General features: G+C 41.3%; 1 protein-coding gene across 1 annotated transcript in view; it reads right to left on the reverse strand.

Moving 5' to 3' along the window:
• Positions 1-6670: 6670 nt before the first annotated feature.
• dnajc11a (DnaJ (Hsp40) homolog, subfamily C, member 11a) overlaps positions 6671-20960 on the reverse strand; it is a 39504-nt gene continuing 25214 nt past the window's right edge. The window contains exons 7-16 of the mRNA XM_034172932.1: positions 19079-19152; positions 18796-18985; positions 18592-18677; positions 18233-18349; positions 13324-13479; positions 13071-13140; positions 12818-12875; positions 9007-9149; positions 8771-8900; positions 6671-7090 (exon numbers count right to left, since the gene is read on the reverse strand). Of these exons, the coding sequence (XP_034028823.1) occupies positions 7065-7090; positions 8771-8900; positions 9007-9149; positions 12818-12875; positions 13071-13140; positions 13324-13479; positions 18233-18349; positions 18592-18677; positions 18796-18985; positions 19079-19152 (1050 nt within the window). The 3' untranslated portion in view covers positions 6671-7064. The remainder of the gene's footprint in view (positions 7091-8770; positions 8901-9006; positions 9150-12817; positions 12876-13070; positions 13141-13323; positions 13480-18232; positions 18350-18591; positions 18678-18795; positions 18986-19078; positions 19153-20960) is intronic.

Below are 20960 nucleotides of genomic sequence, written 5' to 3' on the forward strand. Positions count from 1 at the left end.
GCTCATTGACCTGTGACCTCCTTACACAGGTGAATCCAATCATAAGAAAGGGTATTTAAGGAGGCCATTTGCAAATGTTTCTCCTCTTTGGAACTCTTCTAATGAGTGGCAACACAGAATCATCTAAACAACTCTAAAATGACCTGAAAACAAAGTTTGTTCAACATCATGGTTTAAGGGAAGAATACAAAAAGTTATCTCAGAGATTTCAGCTGTCAGTTTCCACTGCGAGGAACATAGTGAGGAAATGGAAGACCGCAGGCACAGCACCAGTTAAGGCCCGAAGTGGCAGGCCAAGAAAAATCTCCTAAACTGAAGCGAAGGATGGTGAGAACAGTCAGTCAACCCACAGACCTGCTCCAAAGACCTACAACATGATCTTGCTGCAGATAGTGTCTCTGTGCATCGTTCAACTATACAGCGCACTTTACACAAAGAGATGCTGTAATGCAGAGAAGCCTTTTCTTGCATACACACCACAGTCGCTTGAGGTATGCAAAAGCACATTTGGACAAGCCAGCTTCATTTTGGAATAAGGTGCTGCAGACTGATGAAACTAAAACTGAGTTATTTGGACATAACAAGGGGCGGTATGCATGGCTGAAAAAGAACACAGCATTCCAAGAAAAACACTTGCTGCCTACAGTAAAATTTGGAGGTGGTTCCATCATGCTGTGTGGCTGTGTGGCCAGTGCAGGCACTGGGAATCTTGTTAAAGTTGAGGGTCACATGGATTCCAGTCAATATCAGCAGATTCTTGAGAACAATGTTCATGAATCAGTGACAAAGTTGAAGTTGCGCCGGGGCTGGAGCTTTCAACAAGACAACGACCCTAAACACTGCTCAAAATCTACTAAGGCATTCATGCTGAAGAACAAGTACGAGGTCTATTAGAAAAGTATCCGACCTTGTTATTTTTTTCAAAAACCATATGGATTTGAATCACATGTGATTGCATCAGACAAGCTTATACCCTCGTGCGCATGCGTGAGTTTTTCCATGCCTGTTGGCTGTGTCATTCGTCTGTGAGCAGGCTTTGAGTGAGGAGTGGTCCAGCCCCTCATCCGATTTTCATTGTCAGGAAATGGCGGAATGATTTTGGCTTTTTTTCCATCAGAATTTTTTCAGAAACTGTTAGAGACTGGCAGCTGGAAACCATTAGAAAAATTTATCTGGCTTTCGGTGAAAATGTTACGGGCTTGGTAGAGAATAAGGAGTGTTACTGTCGCTTTAAGGATGGCCCCCAGCGGCTGTGGGGCGCGCCGCGCTCCGAAGCCGCCATCGACAGGCTGAACGACCATTTCATTTCTAAACGGATGGCTGTCTGGATCCGTGACCATCGTGTGCCATTTCTCTGGTTATCACAAGAGCTGGACATCAACCATTTTCCGGCAGATTTCACTTTTAACAAAAGATTTTGTCATGGAAAGCCGAGCGGAGGCTTTGCGCGTCACGATGGATTCGCTACTGGAGCGAGACAAAACCACCTCCGTTTTGGTCTCACAGGACAGCTTTGAGATGCCGTTCAGACAGCTGTCGGTGGTTTTTCCATCGAGTGATTATCCGAAAAATTGTGGATGTGCCTGGACATGCCAGAACATGTCCCGTGAGACTTCATCACGGCGTTGCTGTGCGCCATGCGGCACCGCCGTGACGCGCGGAATTCCTCCGCACGTCTGTCTCAATGTGCCGAAAAAGTGCTGATGTCCACGTCTTTTCACAATTCCTGTGCTAGTCAGACGACGTCCCAGATAAAACACAGCGTCCAGTTTGGAAATGAACGGCACATTCCACTGTTACAGGAGTTTTTGTCATGGAAAGAGGAGCGGAGGCTTCGCGTGTCACGGCGGTGCCGCATGGCGCACAGCAACGCCGTGATGAAGCCTCACGGGACATGTTCTGGCATGTCCAGGCACATCCACAATTTGTCGGATAATCACTCGATGGAAAAACCACAGACAGCTGTCTGAACGCCATCTCAAAGACATCCTGTGAGACCAAAACGGAGGTGGTTTTGTCTCGCTCCAGTAGCGAATCCATTGTGACGCGCGAAGCCTCCGCTCGGCTTTCCATGACAAAATCTCTTGTTAAAAGTGAAATCGGCCGGAAAATGGTTGATGTCCAGCTCTTGTGATAACCACAGAAATGGCACACGATGGTCACGGACAACTTGTGATAACCACAGAAATGGCACACGATGGTCACGGACAACAATCCGTTTAGAAATGAAATGGTTGTTCAGCCTGTCGATGGTGGCTTCGGAGCGCGGCACGCCCCACAACTGCTGGGGGCCATCCTTAAAGCGACAGTAACACTCCTTATTCTCTACCAAGCCCGTAACATTTTCACCGAAAGCCAGATAAATTTTTCTAATGGTTTCCAGCTGCCAGTCTCTAACAGTGTCTGAAAAAATTCTGATGGAAAAAAAGCCCAAATCATTCCGCCATTTCCTGACAATGAAAATCCGACGAGGGGCTGGACCACTCCTCACTCAAAGCCTGCTCACAGGCGAATGACGCACCCGACAGGCGTGGAAAAACTCACGCATGCGCACAAGGGTTCAAGCTTGTCTGATGCAATCACACGTGATTCAAATCCATATGGTTTTTGAAAAAATAATAAGGTCGGATACTTTTCTAATAGACCTCGTATAATGTTCTGGAATGGCCATCTCAGTCCCCAGACCTGAATATTACTGAAAATCTGTGGTGTGATTTTAAGCGGGCTGTCCATGCTCAGAAACCAACAAACCTGAGATGTTTTGTAAAAAAGAATGGTCCAAAATACCTTCAACCAGAATCCAGACTCTCATTGGAAGTTATAGGAAGCGTTAGAGGCTGTTATTTCTGCAAAAGGAGGCTCTACTAAATACTGTTGTATTTTTTCTGTTGGGGTGCCCAAATTTATGCATCTGCCTAATTTTGTTTAAAGAATTATTGCACTTTCTGTAAATCCTATAAACTTCATTTCACTTCTCAAATATCAGTGTCTATCTGCTATATGATATATTTAACTGAAATTGTTGATCCAAACAACCAATGATTTATAAAGAAAAATCATGGAAATCATCAGGGGTGCCCAAACCTTTACATACAACTGTACACATTCAAGAAATCTGTTCTCTTGTACTCGTATAACTATGCTCGATGACGTGCTTGTCAATATTTGCGTGCTCCTGACAGACAAAAGTGTTCTGCCGGAGGTGGAAACGTAAACCAAGCCAGACTTAACCATTATGACCCGGACCATACCGTGCAGTACTGACCTGAACCACTCGGTAGAAACGGGGCTGTCAGCATACGCTGGTTAAATCAAGGTGTGACAGCTAAGTAACTTATTTGACTTATCAGGCATATTCGGTGCATTTTTCATACGCTGGCTAAATCATGAAGGTGTGACAGGGTCCTAACAATGATTCCTAATACATGAAATCCTTTATATATATATATATATATATATACATACATACACACACAACAGCATTTGGCTAAACTGTCCTAACTCTGTGTCGTGTGGTTGTTTTTCTCTTTTTCTTCCCCCCTTTCTGTAGCGGGGACTGAAGAACGTATTTGATGAGGCTATCCTAGCCGCTTTAGAGCCCCCTGAAACTCAGAGAAAGAGAAAATGCTGTTTGTTCTGATGTCAAGTCTCATTGCTTCGATTGTCTGCTGCTTACTCATTGTAAAGATATGTCACTAAATTAGCAATGACGCTCTTAACCATAGTGCATGTTAACCTTTTCGCTTTCAATCATGTGGTTTCTCAAATCACAACTACCCATACTGCCTTTACAACAGTGATGCCAAACTTCAGTTTCAGTTATCAGCACCTTCACTCTGTGCTGGTATTATATTATTGCACTTCAGTGTCAGTTGTATCATAATGCACATTCAAGAAATCTGATGTTCTCTATAACTCAATATTCCAGCCCTGAACTACAAAAGGTGCTCCAGTAGCCCCAGTTTCAGCATTCTTCCACCTGTCAGTAAAAAGTAAAACAAGATCTTGATATTTATCTATTAAATGCTTATAAAATGCATTAACCATGATGCCATTATTACTCTCTGCCCTATGTCCCAGCAGTGCAAGGTCAACCCTGGGCACTTCCAGCTGCCACAAAGAAACAGGAGACCACAAAACTCCCATACAGAGCACTTTGTCATGCACCAACAGTTCCTTTGCGACTTCCTCTCCTGACCACCCAAATCTTGGTAAGTTATCCCCTTCTCTCTCCCAGCTTGGCTGAATCACTGCTTTAACCGGGTGATCAGCCCCCTAACCCATCAGATTTATCCAATAATTTGCTTGTAGTTGCTTTCGCCGCAAGCTAAGTGGTAATTCTCCTGTTTCCACTTGCAGAGCACACACTGGAGATGACCACACCTCACTTGTACATATCCCGTGGGCCTGAGCTTTACTGTCTTGGAGGCAGATCCATTTACCAAATTTCCATATTTGACCAGGTCCTGGTCAATGACCTGAGCTCTGTGTAGTTCTGAGCTTTCTCAGAATCATCCTTACCCCACAAAGTGAGATCTTGCATGGAATCCCAGAATGAGGGAGATTGACAGTCATCTTGTATTTCTTCCACTTTCTAATAAATAATCATAACAGTTGTTGTCTTCTACCAAGCTGCTTGCCTGTCCTGCAGTCCATCCCAGCCTTGTGCGGGTCTAGTTTTGTCCCTGGTGTCAGACAGCTCTTTGGTCCTGGCTATGCTGGACAGGTTGGAGTGTGATTGAGTGTGTGAACAGGTGTCTTTTATACAGGTAACAAGTTCAAACAGGTGCAATTAATACAGGTAAAGAGTGCAGAATTAAAGAAAAAGTAACAGGTCTGTCTGAGCCAGAATTCCTGCTGGTTGGTAGGGGATCAAATACTTATTTGCAGCAGTAACATACAAATAAATTATATATATATATATATATATATATATATATATATATATATATATATATATATATATATATATATATATATATATATATATATATATATATATATATATATATATATATATATATATATATATATATATATAAAAAAAAATCATACAATGTGATTTCCAGATTTTTTGTTTTACAATATGTCTCTCACAGTGGACATGCACCTAAGATGAAAATTTCAGACCCCTCTATGATTTCTAAGTGGGAGAACTTGCAAAATCGCAGGGTGTTCAAATACTTATTTTCCTCACTGTAGCTAAGGATGAATTTTTGTGACAGTTCTGGCCAGTATTTGGATTTACCAGATTCTGCAGCTCAAAAATAAATTAATTAAGCAACACATGACAGCATTATCTCAAGACTGTTGTAAAATATCTATTAAACTGGCAACAAAACTTGACAAATTCATATTATAATAAAAAAAGTAAACTTCTAAACATTTCACAAACAGTGCATCCAGAAGGTATTCACAGCACTTCACTTTTGCATTTTGTTATGTTATAGCCTTATTCCAAAAATTAAGTAAATTTCTTTTTTCTCTCGAAATTCTGATCACAGCACCTCATAATGACAACACAATTTTTTTTTTAATTATTGCAAATTTATTAAAAATCAAAAGTAAAATCACATGTACACACGCATTCACACCCTTTGATCAATACTTTGTTGATGCTGCACCTTTGGCAACAATTACAGCCTCAGGTCTTCTTGAATATGATGCCACAAACTTGGTGCACCCATCTTTGGGCAGTTTTGCCCATTCCTCTTTGCAGCACCTCTCAACCTCCATCAGGTTGGATGAGGAGTGTCAGCAGTGTTGCCACAGTAACTATGAAAAGTTACTTTAAACAGTTACTTTATACATTTACCGTAATTTCTGGACTATCGAGTGCACCCGAATATTAGCCACACCTGCCAATTTTAAAAAGAAGAAAAAGTACATAAATAAGCCGCACTTGTCTATAAACCGCGGGCCTCCATGTTGTAACATGAGATATTTACACAGAATGATTTAACTTTTAATTAAATACGTACCGTAAATGCTTTCTTCTCCCCTGAAGCGCTACATGTCAATATTGACATGCACATCATCCAGTGCGCGCACGGCATCTCGCAGCTCCTCTATGCACCACACAGAGAACTGAGTCATTTTAACTTTTCTTGAGAATTCATCGTGTGCAGCCAAGATCGAATGGGGTCTGTGGTAAATTAGATGTTAATGAGGCGCCGTGACTTTTTCGACTTGTTGCGCCAAGACAGAGAACCGGTGTGGAAGGGTGGGGGGAGAAGGCTCGGCTCCACTGACTGATCTGACAGCCAAACTCTGGCCGTCTTTTCTTCACTAAAACGAAAGGGGTAAGACCTTATATTTACACTGTGTGTGAATTTACACCGCATGAGGAGCGCAGCTTTCAGGAAATCAACTGACAGCATCAACTGACGTATTTGGACGCATTTGGATGCAAAAGCTTGTAAGAATCCATCAATTAGCCGCATCATTGTAAAAGCTGCAGTGTTCAAAGTGTGTGAAAAAAGTAGCGGCTAATAGTCTGGAAATTACAGTACTTCATTAGCAGCTAAGGACAACTTGTCAGCAGTTGCTGAATGTAACCAGTAAACGAAACTGGTTATTTTTAAGATTGAGACCTCAGAAATGAATGCTCTGCGGATGCACTGCACATACTGTAACTTGTTCAGGGATAATAACTACCATAACAGCAAAGTCACGTGAAAAGATTTTTTTTTTAATAATCTGGCAAATAAACAGAGGTTGATTCATGTGTTTACCACACGGGCACTGCAGCTTGTGTGCAATACCATATATAGAAGTTGATCATAAATTACAAGCATACCAAAATAAACAGACACCCCCCAAAAGACCAGAACACCGGGCAAATGAGATGGCAGCCACTGGTTTTGGTGTCATGAGATAATTTGAAGCAGGCCACAATAAAGTCCATGAAAACGGATTCACCAGTCATTCTGCATTTATAAAGCAACAACATAAAGAAGATGAATGCTTGATTTCTGAGTACTTAAATCTGTCATCTCTAAAATGGAGGTTTATCCATCTTCTATTGTACAGTCGAAGGTTGTTTTTGGTCAACAGAGGGGCTCCTATGTGTCTGCGTCAATCCTGTGAGCTGCAGGAAAGAGTAAACATTCACACAGGTATCAGTCATGATCTAAAGCACCAGACAGATCTACACAAGCTCAACATTCAAGTACAGTAGTGTTCAGAATAATAGTAGTGCTATGTGACTAAAAAGATTAATCCAGGTTTTGAGTATATTTCTTATTGTTACATGGGAAACAAGGTACCAGTAGATTCAGTAGATTCCCACAAATCCAACAAGACCAAGCATTCATGATATCCACACTCTTAAGGCTATGAAATTGGGCTATTAGTAAAAAAAAGTAGAAAAGGGGGTGTTCACAGTAATAGTAGCATCTGCTGTTGATGCTACAAACTCTAAACTATTATGTTCAAACTGCTTTTTTAGCAATTCTGTGAATCACTAAACTAGTATTTAGTTGTATAACCACAGTTTTTCATGATTTCTTCACATCTGCGAGGCATTAATTTTGTTGGTTTGGAACCAAGATTTTGCTCGTTTACTAGTGTGCTTGGGGTCATTGTCTTGTTGAAACACCCATTTCAAGGGCATGTCCTCTTCAGCATAAGGCAACATGACCTCTTCAAGTATTTTGACATATCCAAACAGATCCATGATACCTGGTGTGCGATATATATTCAACACCATAGTAGGAGAAACATGCCCATATCATGATGCTTGCACCACCATGCTTCACTGTCTTCACTGTGAACTGTGGCTTGAATTCAGAGTTTGGGGGTCGTCTCACAAACTATTTGTGGCCCTTGGACCCAAAAAGAACAATTTTACTCTCATCAGTCCACAAAATATTCCTCCATTTCTCTTTAGGCCAGTTGATGTGTTCTTTGGCAAATTGTAACCTCTTCTGCACGTCTTTTATTTAACAGAGGGACTTTGCAGGGGATTCTTGCAAATAAATTAGCTTCACACAGGCATCTTCTAACTGTCACAGCACTTACAGGTAACTCCAGACTGTTTTTGATCATCCTGGAGCTGATCAATGGGTGAACATTTGCCATTCTGGTTATTCTTCTATCCATTTTGATGGTTGTTTTCGTGTTCTTCCACATGTCTCTGTTTTTTTTGTCCATTTTAAAGAACTGGAGATCATTGTAGATGAACAGCCTATAATTTTTTTGCACCTGCGTATAAGTTTTCCCCTCTCCAATCAACTTTTTAATAAAACTACGCTGTTCTTCTGAACAATGTCTTGAACATTCCATTTTCCTCAGGCTTTCAAAGAGAAAAGCATGTTCAACAGGTGCTGGCTTCATCCTTAAATATGGGACACCTGATTCACACCTGTCTGTTCCACAAAATTGATGAACTCACTGACCGAATGCCACACTACTATTATTGTGAACACCCCCTTTTCTACTTTTTTTTTTTTTGTTTGTTTTTTTACAAATAGCCCAATTTCATAGCCTTAAGAGTGTGCATATCATGAATGCTTGGTCTTGTTGGATTTGTGAGAATCTACTGGTACCTTGTTTCCCATGTAACAATAAAAAATATACTCAAAACCTGGATTAATCTTTTTAGTCACATAGCACTACTATTATTCTGAACACTACTGTACGTCGCCATGCTGTTGGTAGAGGTTAGATATATTATTACAAGCTGTCAAATTATTAATGTGTAGTTAAGTAGCTTAATATTACAGTAATGGGGCCAGAAATGTGAGGCAACAAAGACTGTGTTTCTTACATTGCTTTGGTATCCTGAGTGCTTCTGTGTCTCCTGACAGGACTTGATGCATGACTCCCCGGAACTGATACAGCACCTTTAGACTCTTTTCCTCTCCCACACAAGGGTCATAGAACCCAGGAAGTCCTGACTGCAAAGACAACAAGATGGCGATAAGGAGCACTTGGTGAGAGGTTGAAGGGGAGGGTGGGGGTGGGGCGGGAGCGTGGATGCTTATCTCCGATTCACGTACATACCTTTGCGGCCTCGGTGACGATGAGCTTTGAGTCTTTCACCAGGCACTGTAGCGGCACAGTTACATCAATCACCTTTGCTCTTTCGTGTTTTCTGCTGTTGTCTGTGACAAATTTGCCATACCACGCATTGAGGATGATGAGACCTAATTTATAAAAGATGAAGCACACTATGACTCAAGAGGAATTTTGATGCAATGTTATGTGCTGCCAGTAGTCAATAAAGAGAAGAGCCTTTATTGTCACATGGAGGAAAATGTACTGATTCATACAATGAAATTCTTACTTTGCTTATCCTCCACTGACACAAAATAAAGATTATCTTCAAACCCTCACTGTCTCCACAAAAATAAAATATAAAAACATACGTACACATGGTATAAATAGGTAAACATGGATTCTGCAAAGAGCAGGAGCAGCAGGCAAAATGTGCATGTGCAGTATTGCAACAGGACGTTCAGTGCATCCAGAAAGTATTCACAGAGCTTAATTTTTCCCACATTTTGTTATGTTACAGCCTTATTCCAAAAGAAGAAAAAAAAAGAAACCTAAGAAATCACATGTACATAAGTATTCACACCCTTTGCTCAGTACTGTGTTTATGCACATTTGGCAGCAATTACAGCCTCAAGTCTTCCTGAATATGATGCCACAAGTTTGGTGCACCTATCTTTGGGCAGTTTTGTCCATTCCTCTTTGCAATACATCTCAAGCTCCATCAGGTTGGATGGGAAGCGTCGGTGCACAGCTATTTTCAGATCTGTCCAGCGATGTTCAATGTGATTCAGGTCTGGGCTCTGGCTGGGCCACTCAAGGACATTCACAGAGTTGTCCTGAAGCCACTCCTTTGATATCTTGAGTGTGTGCTTAGGGTCATTGTTCTTCTGAAAGATGAACCGTTGCCACAGTCTGACATCAAGAGCGCTCTGGTGCAGGTTTTCATCCAGGATGTCTCTGTACATTGCTGCATTCATCTTTCCCCTCAATCCTGACTAGTCTCCCAGTTCCTGCCATTGAAAAGTACCTCCACAGCATGATGCTGCCACCACCATGCTTCACTGTAGAGATGGTCCCTGGTTTTCTCCAAACATGGCGCCTGGCATTCACTCCAAAAAGTTCAATCTTTGTCTCATCAGACCAGAGAATTTTGTTTCTCATGGTCTGAGAGTCACTCAGGTGCCTTTTAGCAAACTCCAGGCAGGCTGCCATGTGTCTTTTACCAAGGAGTGGCTTCTGTATGGCCACTCTACCATACAGGCCTGATTTGTGTTTAGCTGCAGAGCAACCTTCTGGAAGGTTCTCCTCTCTCCACAGAGTAATACTGGAGCTCTAACAGAGTGACCATCAGGTTCTTGGTCACCTCCCTGACTAAGACCCCTCTCCCTGATTGCTCAGTTTAGATGGGTGGCCAGCTCTAAGAAGAGTCCTGGTGTCTTCCAATTAGGCCACTGTGCTCAGTGGGACCTTCAAAGCAGCAGAAATGTTTCTGTACCCTTCCCCAGATTTGTGCCTCGAAACAATCCTGTGTCAGAGGTCTACAGACAATTTCTTTGATTTCATGCTTGGTTTGTGCTCTGACATGCACTGTCAACTGTGGGACCTTATATGTAGACAGGTATGTGTCTTTCCAAATCATGTCCAATCAAATGAATTTACCCCAAGTGGACTCCAATTAAGCTGTAGAAACATCTCAAGGATGATCAGTGGAAACAGGATGCACCTGAGCTCATTTCTGAGCTTCATGGCAAAGGCTGTGAATACTTACGTACATGTGATTTCTTGTTGTTTTAGTATCATTATCAATAAAGTTGCAAAAATAAAATAAAATAAATAAATAAATAATAAAATAAAAAATAACTTATTGTGGCGAATTGTGTGTAGAATTTTGAGGAAAAATTTATTTCATCCATTTTCATTCAATTTCCAATTTGTGATAAGGTTGTAAAATAAAAAAAAACATGTGGAAAAAGTACAGTGCTGTGAATACTCTCTTGATGCATTGTAAATACATTAACTGTTGACTAAGTGCGGGTTGTCTGAGATGTGTGTGTTGGTTTGTTTTGTTTTTTTTCCTTTTTCACCCACGTTCAGCCGGTCAGATTGGTTGGAAGGAGCCGTGTGTCTTCACAAACCTGGGCCCAGTTTCATAAAGCAGTCTAATCTTGTTTAGTTAATTAAGTCACTTAGCTGACTAATTGTTTTGACATTAGTTGTTGCACAAAGTGCTTAGTCGGCTGAAGTTTCACGCTACCCGACTAAACTGTTTAGCCTGGTACCGAGGAGGGTAATCTTATTTTAGTTGATAAAACTTCAATGTCTTACCTCAAAAAATGGCAGGTACTGTGTACCACTACTTGTTGGAACACTCAAAAGCACCCCACATCACTTGTATTCTTTCAAAAGGAGAGCTTCGTCCGCTTTTGGCCGTGGTTGTAGCAGACGACTGTCATGATGTGTTTGTGACAGTTCGCTGTTACACAGAGCAGCGTTGTGTGCACAAAAAGGTTGATGAAAGTATAGGAGAAGAAACTGAAGAGTAAAACTGCTAGGCTAAGTGCCAAGCCCATCCTTCTGCAGTTCGTATGGGTCTATAAATGTTAATAAAGCCAGTTAATGAAACAATTCCAGATAGCTCATGACAACGACCAACCTGGAAGTAAACAAAACTGTCGCGCATGGAGCCGTCTCTTGGTAACGGCACGCGCGAGGCTGTTATGCCTGTGAAAACAGTCGGCTATGGTAAGACAGCTAATCTACAAGTTTAGCCATCGATGTGAAACAGTGATTAGACGGATATTGTTGGGTGACTAACTGTAGTCCACTAAGAAAGTTTAGTAGACTGAAAGATTAGGTTGCTTTATGAAACTAGGCCCTGATGGCCTTGTTTTTCTAGACTTCACACTACATGTGACGTTACAATAGTTTTTAGGAATCGACATAAGACCACTAAGTTCCATCTGGAAACTGCTGGGTAAGACACATGCAGAAGAATGTCACCTCAATTTTGTGTTTTTGTGTTGTGTGTCAATAAAGTCAGTCTTGGTTTACAATATAACTATTTTTTATTTCTGAACTGTGTTTGTTAAAAGACAAGTCCCCCCCTTCCCTTGCCACCCACACACACACATACATATTTTTTTTAATAATCTGAGGTGTATTAAAGCATTATGCCCGAGTGGTGTGTGACAATTACTTAATTTGCAAGAAATGTTTTTTGAAAAAATCACTTAAGTTAAGTAAGTTTGTACTGATGTAAAAGTGAATTATAATTAGTTTGCCTAAAGAAAGCTCGCTGTAAACGTGACGATTTGCATAAACAATCCTTGTTGTTTAAATAGAAATTAGATTAAATCACTTTTTTGAAGCTGCACTATCCTGAAAAAGTCTGTCAGAAGATATCTACAAACACGTTCAACAGTCTAACGGGATGTCTACAGACTGGTCCTGCCTGTACAGTCAATTAAAAAAAAAAAAAGGTCTGTTACCTTCTTTAATACACGTTTCTATGCCAAAAATAAACAAAAGTCGCTATGATTTTATATTTAAAGTAACAATTGGAAATTTCTAATATGGTCTGTGACGCATTCAAAGCCCATCAAAACCCTTTTTATACAGAAACACTTGGGATGGTTGAGGGTGAGGGCACTTAAGAATTTTGAACAGCATCATGTCTTAAAAAAAAGAAGAAGAGGTGAACACAACTCAGAAAGGCTGAGTTTTTCAGATATTTGGGGGGAAATGTAAAAGCTGAGTTTTTAACAGAATTGAAAACATTCCACAGAAAAGCTCATCTCATAAAGATGACTGATCGTACCCATTCTCGACTCCTCAGCCTCGATAATCCTACGCACAGACTCCTGCATGAGCAAGATCTACACAGACGGAAAAAAGCACAAGAAGGGAGACAAGATTTTACATTATATGGATTATACAAATACATTCCGCTAAGTCTCTGCATACATGTTATCTCATCACACCTCAACAACTCTGTTAGTACAACTTTGTTCCACAGCAGTTGGCTCTCACGTCAAATTCTGAACCACAACCGAGGCCTATAAAGTACTCACAGCAGATTCTGCCTCCTGTTTCTTCCTAGCTATGTTGGAAGCCGAACTCTCCCGATGCTTCTCCAAGTCTCTGTCAGATCAGAAAGATAGAGAAAGGGGGGGGGGGGGGGGGGGAATGACTTCATAAACATTGTATGCTTATTCCAATAACATTTCTGATATTGTGCAACTAGCAACTTAAAAGGAAAGATTATATATATATATATATATATATATATATATAAATATAAATTTAAAAAAAATGTTTTCCTACTGTTCCTTCTGGGCACGCACATACGGCCGGATGATAAGCTGCTGGATAGCGAGGTAGAAAACCAGTGGTCCAACTGTGGCATAAAACACAGCACTAGGCAGGAGCTGGTCGGTCAGGTGAATGGGGAAGAAATATGTCTGACTGGCTCTGTTTAGTCTGCAGAATGAGAGTTGGGCTTTTTAAAAATGCTTATGGTCAGACCAATCAGTCATTATGTTCTTCTGGTGTTAAACACGACAAGAACAGCAGACACTAGGAAAAACAAAACAAAAAAAAACTACCAACTTCCCTGTCCACTGGCAGTGCACCAGATCGTTCGCTCTCTTTTGGTTGGTGGTGGGTCAACATGGAGGCAACACCAAACTTCTTGTTGTGCGATGAAATGTCCTAACACATTCATCTAAAACATTTGAGTTGCAATATTCACAGTGAGTGAAATTCTTGTGTTATTTAATGTTGTATGCTAACGATGCTAGAACTTTTAGCAGCTGTCTGTAGGTCCACTTAATGCATGGTAATTGAGGAAACATGTGGCTCATAACTTTTGCTGTCCACACCAAAGTAAACAGTTAGGAGAACCACAAAGCAGTCCCCAAAAATATGATTGAAGAAACACTTGAACCGAGGTTCGGGCGTGTTCGAGCTTTTTCCATCACAAGCAGCGTCACCCATACTCTGCCCCTTTATGCATTAATGAGTTCATCTTGAATCAATGCGAGCAGTGCTCTCAACATGGTGACACCCAGACAAGGGGGTCATTTTGGCTGTTCTGGTCTCTATAGAAAACAAATGGGTGACATCACGCAGGATTCGTCCAGCATATATGTATAAGTCTATGGGTGACACATGTCACCTATTTTTGCTGATCCTGAATGAGCTCCATGGCTATAGACCCGGCCACTAGACGCTCGAGTGTGAGGTCACTGCCCCCAGGTTTGGCTCCAGGACTCCATGTCTCCCTAATCTGGGTGACGTCGCCCGGGTTTAGAGTAGTTACAAAGTTATGTTTTTCATAAAAAAAAAAAAAAAAAAAAAAAATGTAAGCACATTGTTTGAATCAGCGCATTAATGCAGTGGTTTTAGGCTATAAAGAAATGACAGCACTCACAGACTGCTTTTGTTCAGTCTTTTGAAAGTGCTATATGACTGTGGTAAAACTAACAAACAAACCTGTGCTGTTTAGTGTTAAGATATTTATTGCACGTTTTGATTATATTATTTTTATGTTACTGTTTCACATTCCGCATTGTATGGACTTAATCCCATGATTCCACACACTCCAATACAGTAGGTGGCAGTACACAACTCTAAAACTGGTTTGCTGATAAAAACAGAGAAAAATTTTTTACTTTGTAATTAATTTATAAGTGTTAACTTTATTTTGAGACTGTGGCTTATGATGTCACCAAGGTGATTGCCTTAAAGCACCGATTCATGATGGATTTAATCGTTCATGCATCTTGAAAGCAATATCTTTTACACAGAGCGATGCTAACGGCTAAAGTTAGCATGACCAAATGGCTACTATGTGTATTTTATGATCAATAGCTGTAATAATACTGTTTGTTGTGTGGTTAATTGGTGGAACAGATCATGTCTTAGAAGCATATGTTGCAGTTGTTCTGTCGAATAAGGTGGCAGTTTCCATGCAAGCCAGTGGCAAACACACACACGCACACAAGGAGCTTTATACAGTAGTGTTCAGAATAATAGTAGTGCTATGTGACTAAAAAGATTAATCCAGGTTTTGAGTATATTTCTTATTGTTACAAGGGAAACAAGGTACCAGTAGATTCAGTAGATTCTCACAAATCCAACAAGACCAAGCATTCATGATATGCACACTCTTAAGGCTATGAAATTGGGTTATTAGTTAAAAAAAAAAAGTAGAAAAGGGGGTGTTCACAATAATAGTAGTGTGGCATTCAGTCAGTGAGTTCATCAATTTTGTGGAACAAACAGGTGTGAATCAGGTGTCCCCTATTTAAGGATGAAGCCAGCACCTGTTGAACATGCTTTTCTCTTTGAAACCCCGAAGAAAATGGGACGTTCAAGACATTGTTCAGAAGAACAGCATAATTTGATTAAAAGTTGATTGGAGAGGGGAAAACTTATACGCAGGTGCAAAAAATTAGGCTGCTCAACTACAATTATCTCCAATGCTTTAAAATGGACAAAAAAAACCCAGAGACACGTGGAAGAAAACGGAAAACAACCATTAAAAGGATAGAAGAATAACCAGAATGGCAAAGGCTCACCCATTGATCAGCTCCAGGATGATCAAAGACAGTCTGGAGTTACCTGTAAGTGCTGTGACAAATCAGATCAAATCAATTTTATTTATATAGCGCCAAATCACAACAATCAGTTGCCCCAAGGCGCTTTATATTGTAAGGCAAAACCATACAATAATTACGGAAAAACCCCAACGGTCAAAACGACCCCTTGTGAGCAAGCACTTGGCGACAGTGGGAAGATAAAACTCCCTTTTAACAGGAAGAAACCTCCAGCAGAACCAGGCTCAGGGAGGGGCAGTCTCCTGCTGGGACTGGTTGGGGCTGAGGGAGAGAATCAGGAAAAAGACATGCTGTGGAGGGGAGCAGAGATCAATCACTAATGATTAAATGCAGAGTGGTGCATACAGAGCAAAAAGAGAAAGAAACAATCAGTGCATCGTGAGAACCCCCCAGCAGTCTAAGTCTATAGCAGCATAACTAAGGGATGGTTCAGGGTCACCTGATCCAGCCCTAACTATAAGCTTTAGCAGTTAGACAGTTAGAAGATGCCTGTGTGAAGCTAATTTATTTGCAAGAATCCCCCGCAAAGTACCTCTGTTAAATAAAAGACATGTGCAGAAGAGGTTACAATTTGCCAAAGAACACATCAACTGGCCTAAAGAGAAATAGAGGAATATTTTCTGGACTGATGAGAGTAAAATTGTTCTTTTTGGGTCCAAGGGCCGCAGACAGTTTGTGAGACGACCCCCAAACTCTGAATTCAAGCCACAGTTCACAGTGAAGACAGTGAAGCATGGTAAGCGCCTTGGGGCAACTGTTTGTTGTGATTTGGCGCTATATAAATAAAATTGATTTGATTTGGTGCAAGCATCATGATATGGGCATGTTTCTCCTACTATGGTGTTGGGACTATATATCGCATACCAGGTATCATGGATCCGTTTGGATATGTCAAAATACTTGAAGAGGTCATGTTGCCTTATGCTGAAGAGGACATGCCCTTGAAATGGGTATTTCAACAAGACAATGACCCCAAGCACACTAGTAAACAAGCAAAATCTTGGTTCCAAACCAACAAAATGAATGCCTCGCAGAAGTGAAGAAATCATGAAAAACTGTGGTTATACAACTAAATACTAGTTTAGTGATTCACGGGATTGCTAAAAAAGCAGTTTGAACATAACAGTTGAGTTTGTAGCGTCAACAGCAGATGCTACTATTATTACTGTCAGCTAATTGGGTTCTACATCTTCTGACGCCTGATCAGAAACGCACCAGGCTAGTCATGTCGAAGGCAAACTTGGCGCAATTTGAAGAAGATCCAGCCAATGACATGGAACATTTTCTTACCCAGGATGAGTGCTGGGTTCACCACTTTGAACCAGAGACAAAAAAATAATCAATGCAGTGGAAACACCCAAGGTCACCACCTCGAAAGAAGGCTAAGGTCGTTTCGTCTGTGGGGAAGGTCATGGTTTCAGTTTTCTGGGATGCCAAGGGCAGTGTGTTCGTGGACTATCTTGAAAAGGGACAAACCATAAATGGACAGTACTATTCTAACCTACTGAGACAGTTACGCGGGGCTATCAAAAAGAAGCGACCAGGAAAGCTGACGAAAGGGGTGCTGTTCCATCAAGACAATGCCCCAGCTCACAAGTCAACAGTGGCCATGGCCACTATCCACGAGTGTGGATTCAAACTGGTAGATCACCCACCATACTCCCCTGACTTGGCACCCTCAGACTTTCATCTGTTCCCAAACCTGAAAAAAAACTTGGCTGGGAAGCACTATCAGAGCAATGATGAGGTGATGGCTGCCGTTGAGGACTATTTTGACTCTCAAGATGAAAGCTTCTATGCCAAGGGAATCGAAGCACTCAAGCACCGCTAGAAGAAGTGTGTGGAGTTACAGAGAGACTATGTAGAAAAATAATCCTGAATTTGTTCAATTTGACAACTGCATCATAGTCAGCCTTAGAACTTTTCAGCCTACCCTCGTAGCACTACTATTATTCTGAACAATACTGTATGAAAGCCTTTACATAAGTTGGGGCATAACTGTGCAACATAACACTCACTGTCAAATATGTACCCGATACACTAAATGTATAGCAAATGACGGATCTGTCTTTTACTTTTGAGGGGGGTTTGTAACACAAATCTTGTGTCCGAAGAACAGAAACACACAAACACACTTTAAATTATGCATGAAAGTGAGTAACAAATAGTCAAAGACAGAGATGTGTGAAAGTCTAAATACAGCAAGAAGACTCGGACTTCTGTACAGAAAGTAATTTAAAAAACTAAAAAGATTTAAAGGCAAGGCTAGAAAAGAAACTTTCAAGGCAAATTTACACTTAAAAGTGCTTTACTGCTTGTAGTTGCTGAAGGGATGTGTGTTATTGCACTGTCCAAAAATAACTGGGAATATATTGCATACATGCAGGCCCTCAAGTCCCATTCCAGCACCGCCGAGTATCTCAGCGGGTGAAATCCTTACAGCTGCACCACCCGTGCAAAATTAATTTCTCACATGCTGCAGATGGTGATGATATGCACAATTTTTATGACCCCTGTGTGGCCTGACGTCACAGCTTTATGCCTATGGCTACCATGGCAACAGCCCTGTAGACCTACATGAAATGTAAAATGGAGCAATGATGTGCTCTTACTTGATCTTGAGAGAGACACCTTGGGGCACACCCACGCTGACGGTGGCCCCCAGGACACTGTGTCGACTGATTTTCCTCTCGGCACCATACTCTAACACAGTTCCGAAGAACCCAGATCTGCAACATATAGACAGAACTCTGAGCTTACCACCAGCAGACAAAGTTTATAATGTTCTTAGATCTTGAGAAAAAACGAATAGCAATACACTTTCACTTCTATAAAGAGAAAGGGGGAAAAAACAGTTATATTAAAGCAGAATTACAGTAAACAAACATCCAATGACCTCCAGCAGCAGCATCCATATGAATTTACATGAGATTACGGGGCAAACAACACACAATTCAGTTTAATGACATACTTTACTGAGCCCCTAATCTTTGTCTGGTCATCATCCTGGAACTTGTATTGGTAACTCATCATCACAAACGTATGAGGAATGCCAAGCTGCAGAAACAAAAGAAAATGATCATTTTGGCACAGCTCCGAAAAGCAGCTGCTGATTTAATGGTGTCTTGGTTACCACTTGGTTACCATTAAAGTAAAATATGTACTGGCTGCGAACCTGAATTGCGAAAGTGAAATGGCTGCTCTTGGTGTCTCTGACTATGCTGGTGTTCATGGATGACTGGATCCCCCAGCGCCACTGCAGATAGCCCATAGTGTTCTTGTCAAGATGGCGAGCCAGCACAGTGGTGATCCCTGGACGCACGCCTCGAGATGAAAACTGGAGCCCACACTGAGCAGTCACAAAGCTCAGGAGGGAAAATTAAATATTCATGTCATTATTTAACTAAGCTGTTTCCATTGTAGTGAAAATGCAAATCAAGGCTGTTTGCTCAACATACAAACGAGGCGTCAAATTTCTGAATATCTTCATTCCAAAGAGAGGTCCGTGGGTGTCTCCAGCACCAAGCTCTACCTGTGTACACAAATGAGGTTTTACACCTACATATGCTAACTTATGTTCTATCACTCGATAAAAATTTTGGATGACAGAAATAAAGTATGACATTTATTTATATATATATATATATATATATATATATATATATATATATATATAAATATATATATATAAATTTAACATTTATAAAGGACTGCGGCAGCCATAAATTCATCATCTTAGTGAGCCAATAATATAATCCAGATACCAAATCAAGCCTGCAGTGTGTTACTCCAAGTTGGTGCACAACAAACATGTACTATGTTACATACTCTTGAAGTACACAGTCATTTAATTGTATCATTTTTGTCATTTTTACGCTTTATAGCCTGGTCAGATGAGGTGTGCAAATTAAGACACAGGCATATACGAGGTCTATTAGATATTAAACCGACCCTTTTATTTTTTTTTTAACTACATGGATTTGAAAGACGTGCGATTACACCAATCATGCTTGAACCCTCGTGTGCATGCGTGAGTTTTTTCACGCGTGTCGGTGACGTCATTTCCCTGTGGGCAGGCCTTGAGTGAGATGTGGTCCCGCCCTCTCGGCTGAATTCCTTTGTTTCACACGCTGCTCGAGACGGCGCGCGTTGCTTTATCAAAATTTTTTCTGGACCTGTGAGGAATATCCGAGTGGACACTATTCGAGAAATTAAGCTGGTTTTCGGTGAAAAGTTTAAGGGCTGATGAGAGATTATGGGGTGTTTCTGTTGGTGTAAGGACTTCCCACGGAGCGGGACGTCGCGCAGCGCTTCCAGGCGCCGTCGTCGGCCTGTTTCGACCTGAAAACATCCTAATTTAAGGCTTAATTCACCCAGGGCGTCATGAGAGAACAGAGAAGATTCAGAAGAGGCCGGCATGAGGACTTTATGCGGACATTCCACTGTTTAAGGACATTTTTTAATGAAAGACGTGCGCGCAAATTCGCCGAGTCGTTTCTGTGACGACTCAGCAAATCTGTGTGCGCCGCGACAGGAAAAACACCTCCGTGTTGAAAACCATTTGTAAAATTCAGGCGGCTTTTGATGGCTTTCAACAAGTGAGTAACTGAGAAATTGTTTAACAGCTTGGGCATGTTCCAACTTGCCCGTTAAGGTTTCCAACGGAGGTGTTTTTCCTGTCGCGACCCCCCGCGGTCGGATCCGGCCCGACATGCGACTCTGCCCGCACGTTCTTTCATTACAAAATGTCCGTTAACAATGGAATGTCCGAATAAACTCCTCATGCCGACTTCTGAAAGTTCTCTGACGACTTACTGGGTCAACAGAGCCTGAAATGTGGAAGTTTTCAACTTGAAACGGCGAGACGCTGCCGCCTCGAAGCGCAGATTGCAGTCAGGCGCCATGGGCCGCCCTTACGGCGACACTACCAGACCAAAATCTCTCATCAGCCGTTAAAATTTTTACCGAAAACCAGCTGAATTTATCGAATGGTGTCCACTCAGTTGTGCCTTACAGTTTTGAAAAAATTTTGATCAAACAAAGCAGCAGTCTGAGCCATTCCTAAACAATGAAAAAATCGACGAGAGGGTGGGCGACTCCTCCCTCAAAGACTGCCTACAGGCGAATGACGTAACCGACAGGCGTGAAAAAACTCTCGCATGCCCACGAGGGTTCAAGCATGTCTGATGTAATCACACGTGATTCAAATCCATATGGTTTTTGAAAAAAATAATAAGGTCGGATACTTTTCTAATAGACCTCGTATAAGGTCTGAAAATTTGCAAATACTGTATTGTTGAACCATTGCTTCACAGGCACATCTGATATACTACTCTTTAT

This window comes from Thalassophryne amazonica, chromosome 6 (assembly GCF_902500255.1).
Source record: "Thalassophryne amazonica chromosome 6, fThaAma1.1, whole genome shotgun sequence".
NCBI lineage: Eukaryota > Metazoa > Chordata > Actinopteri > Batrachoidiformes > Batrachoididae > Thalassophryne > Thalassophryne amazonica.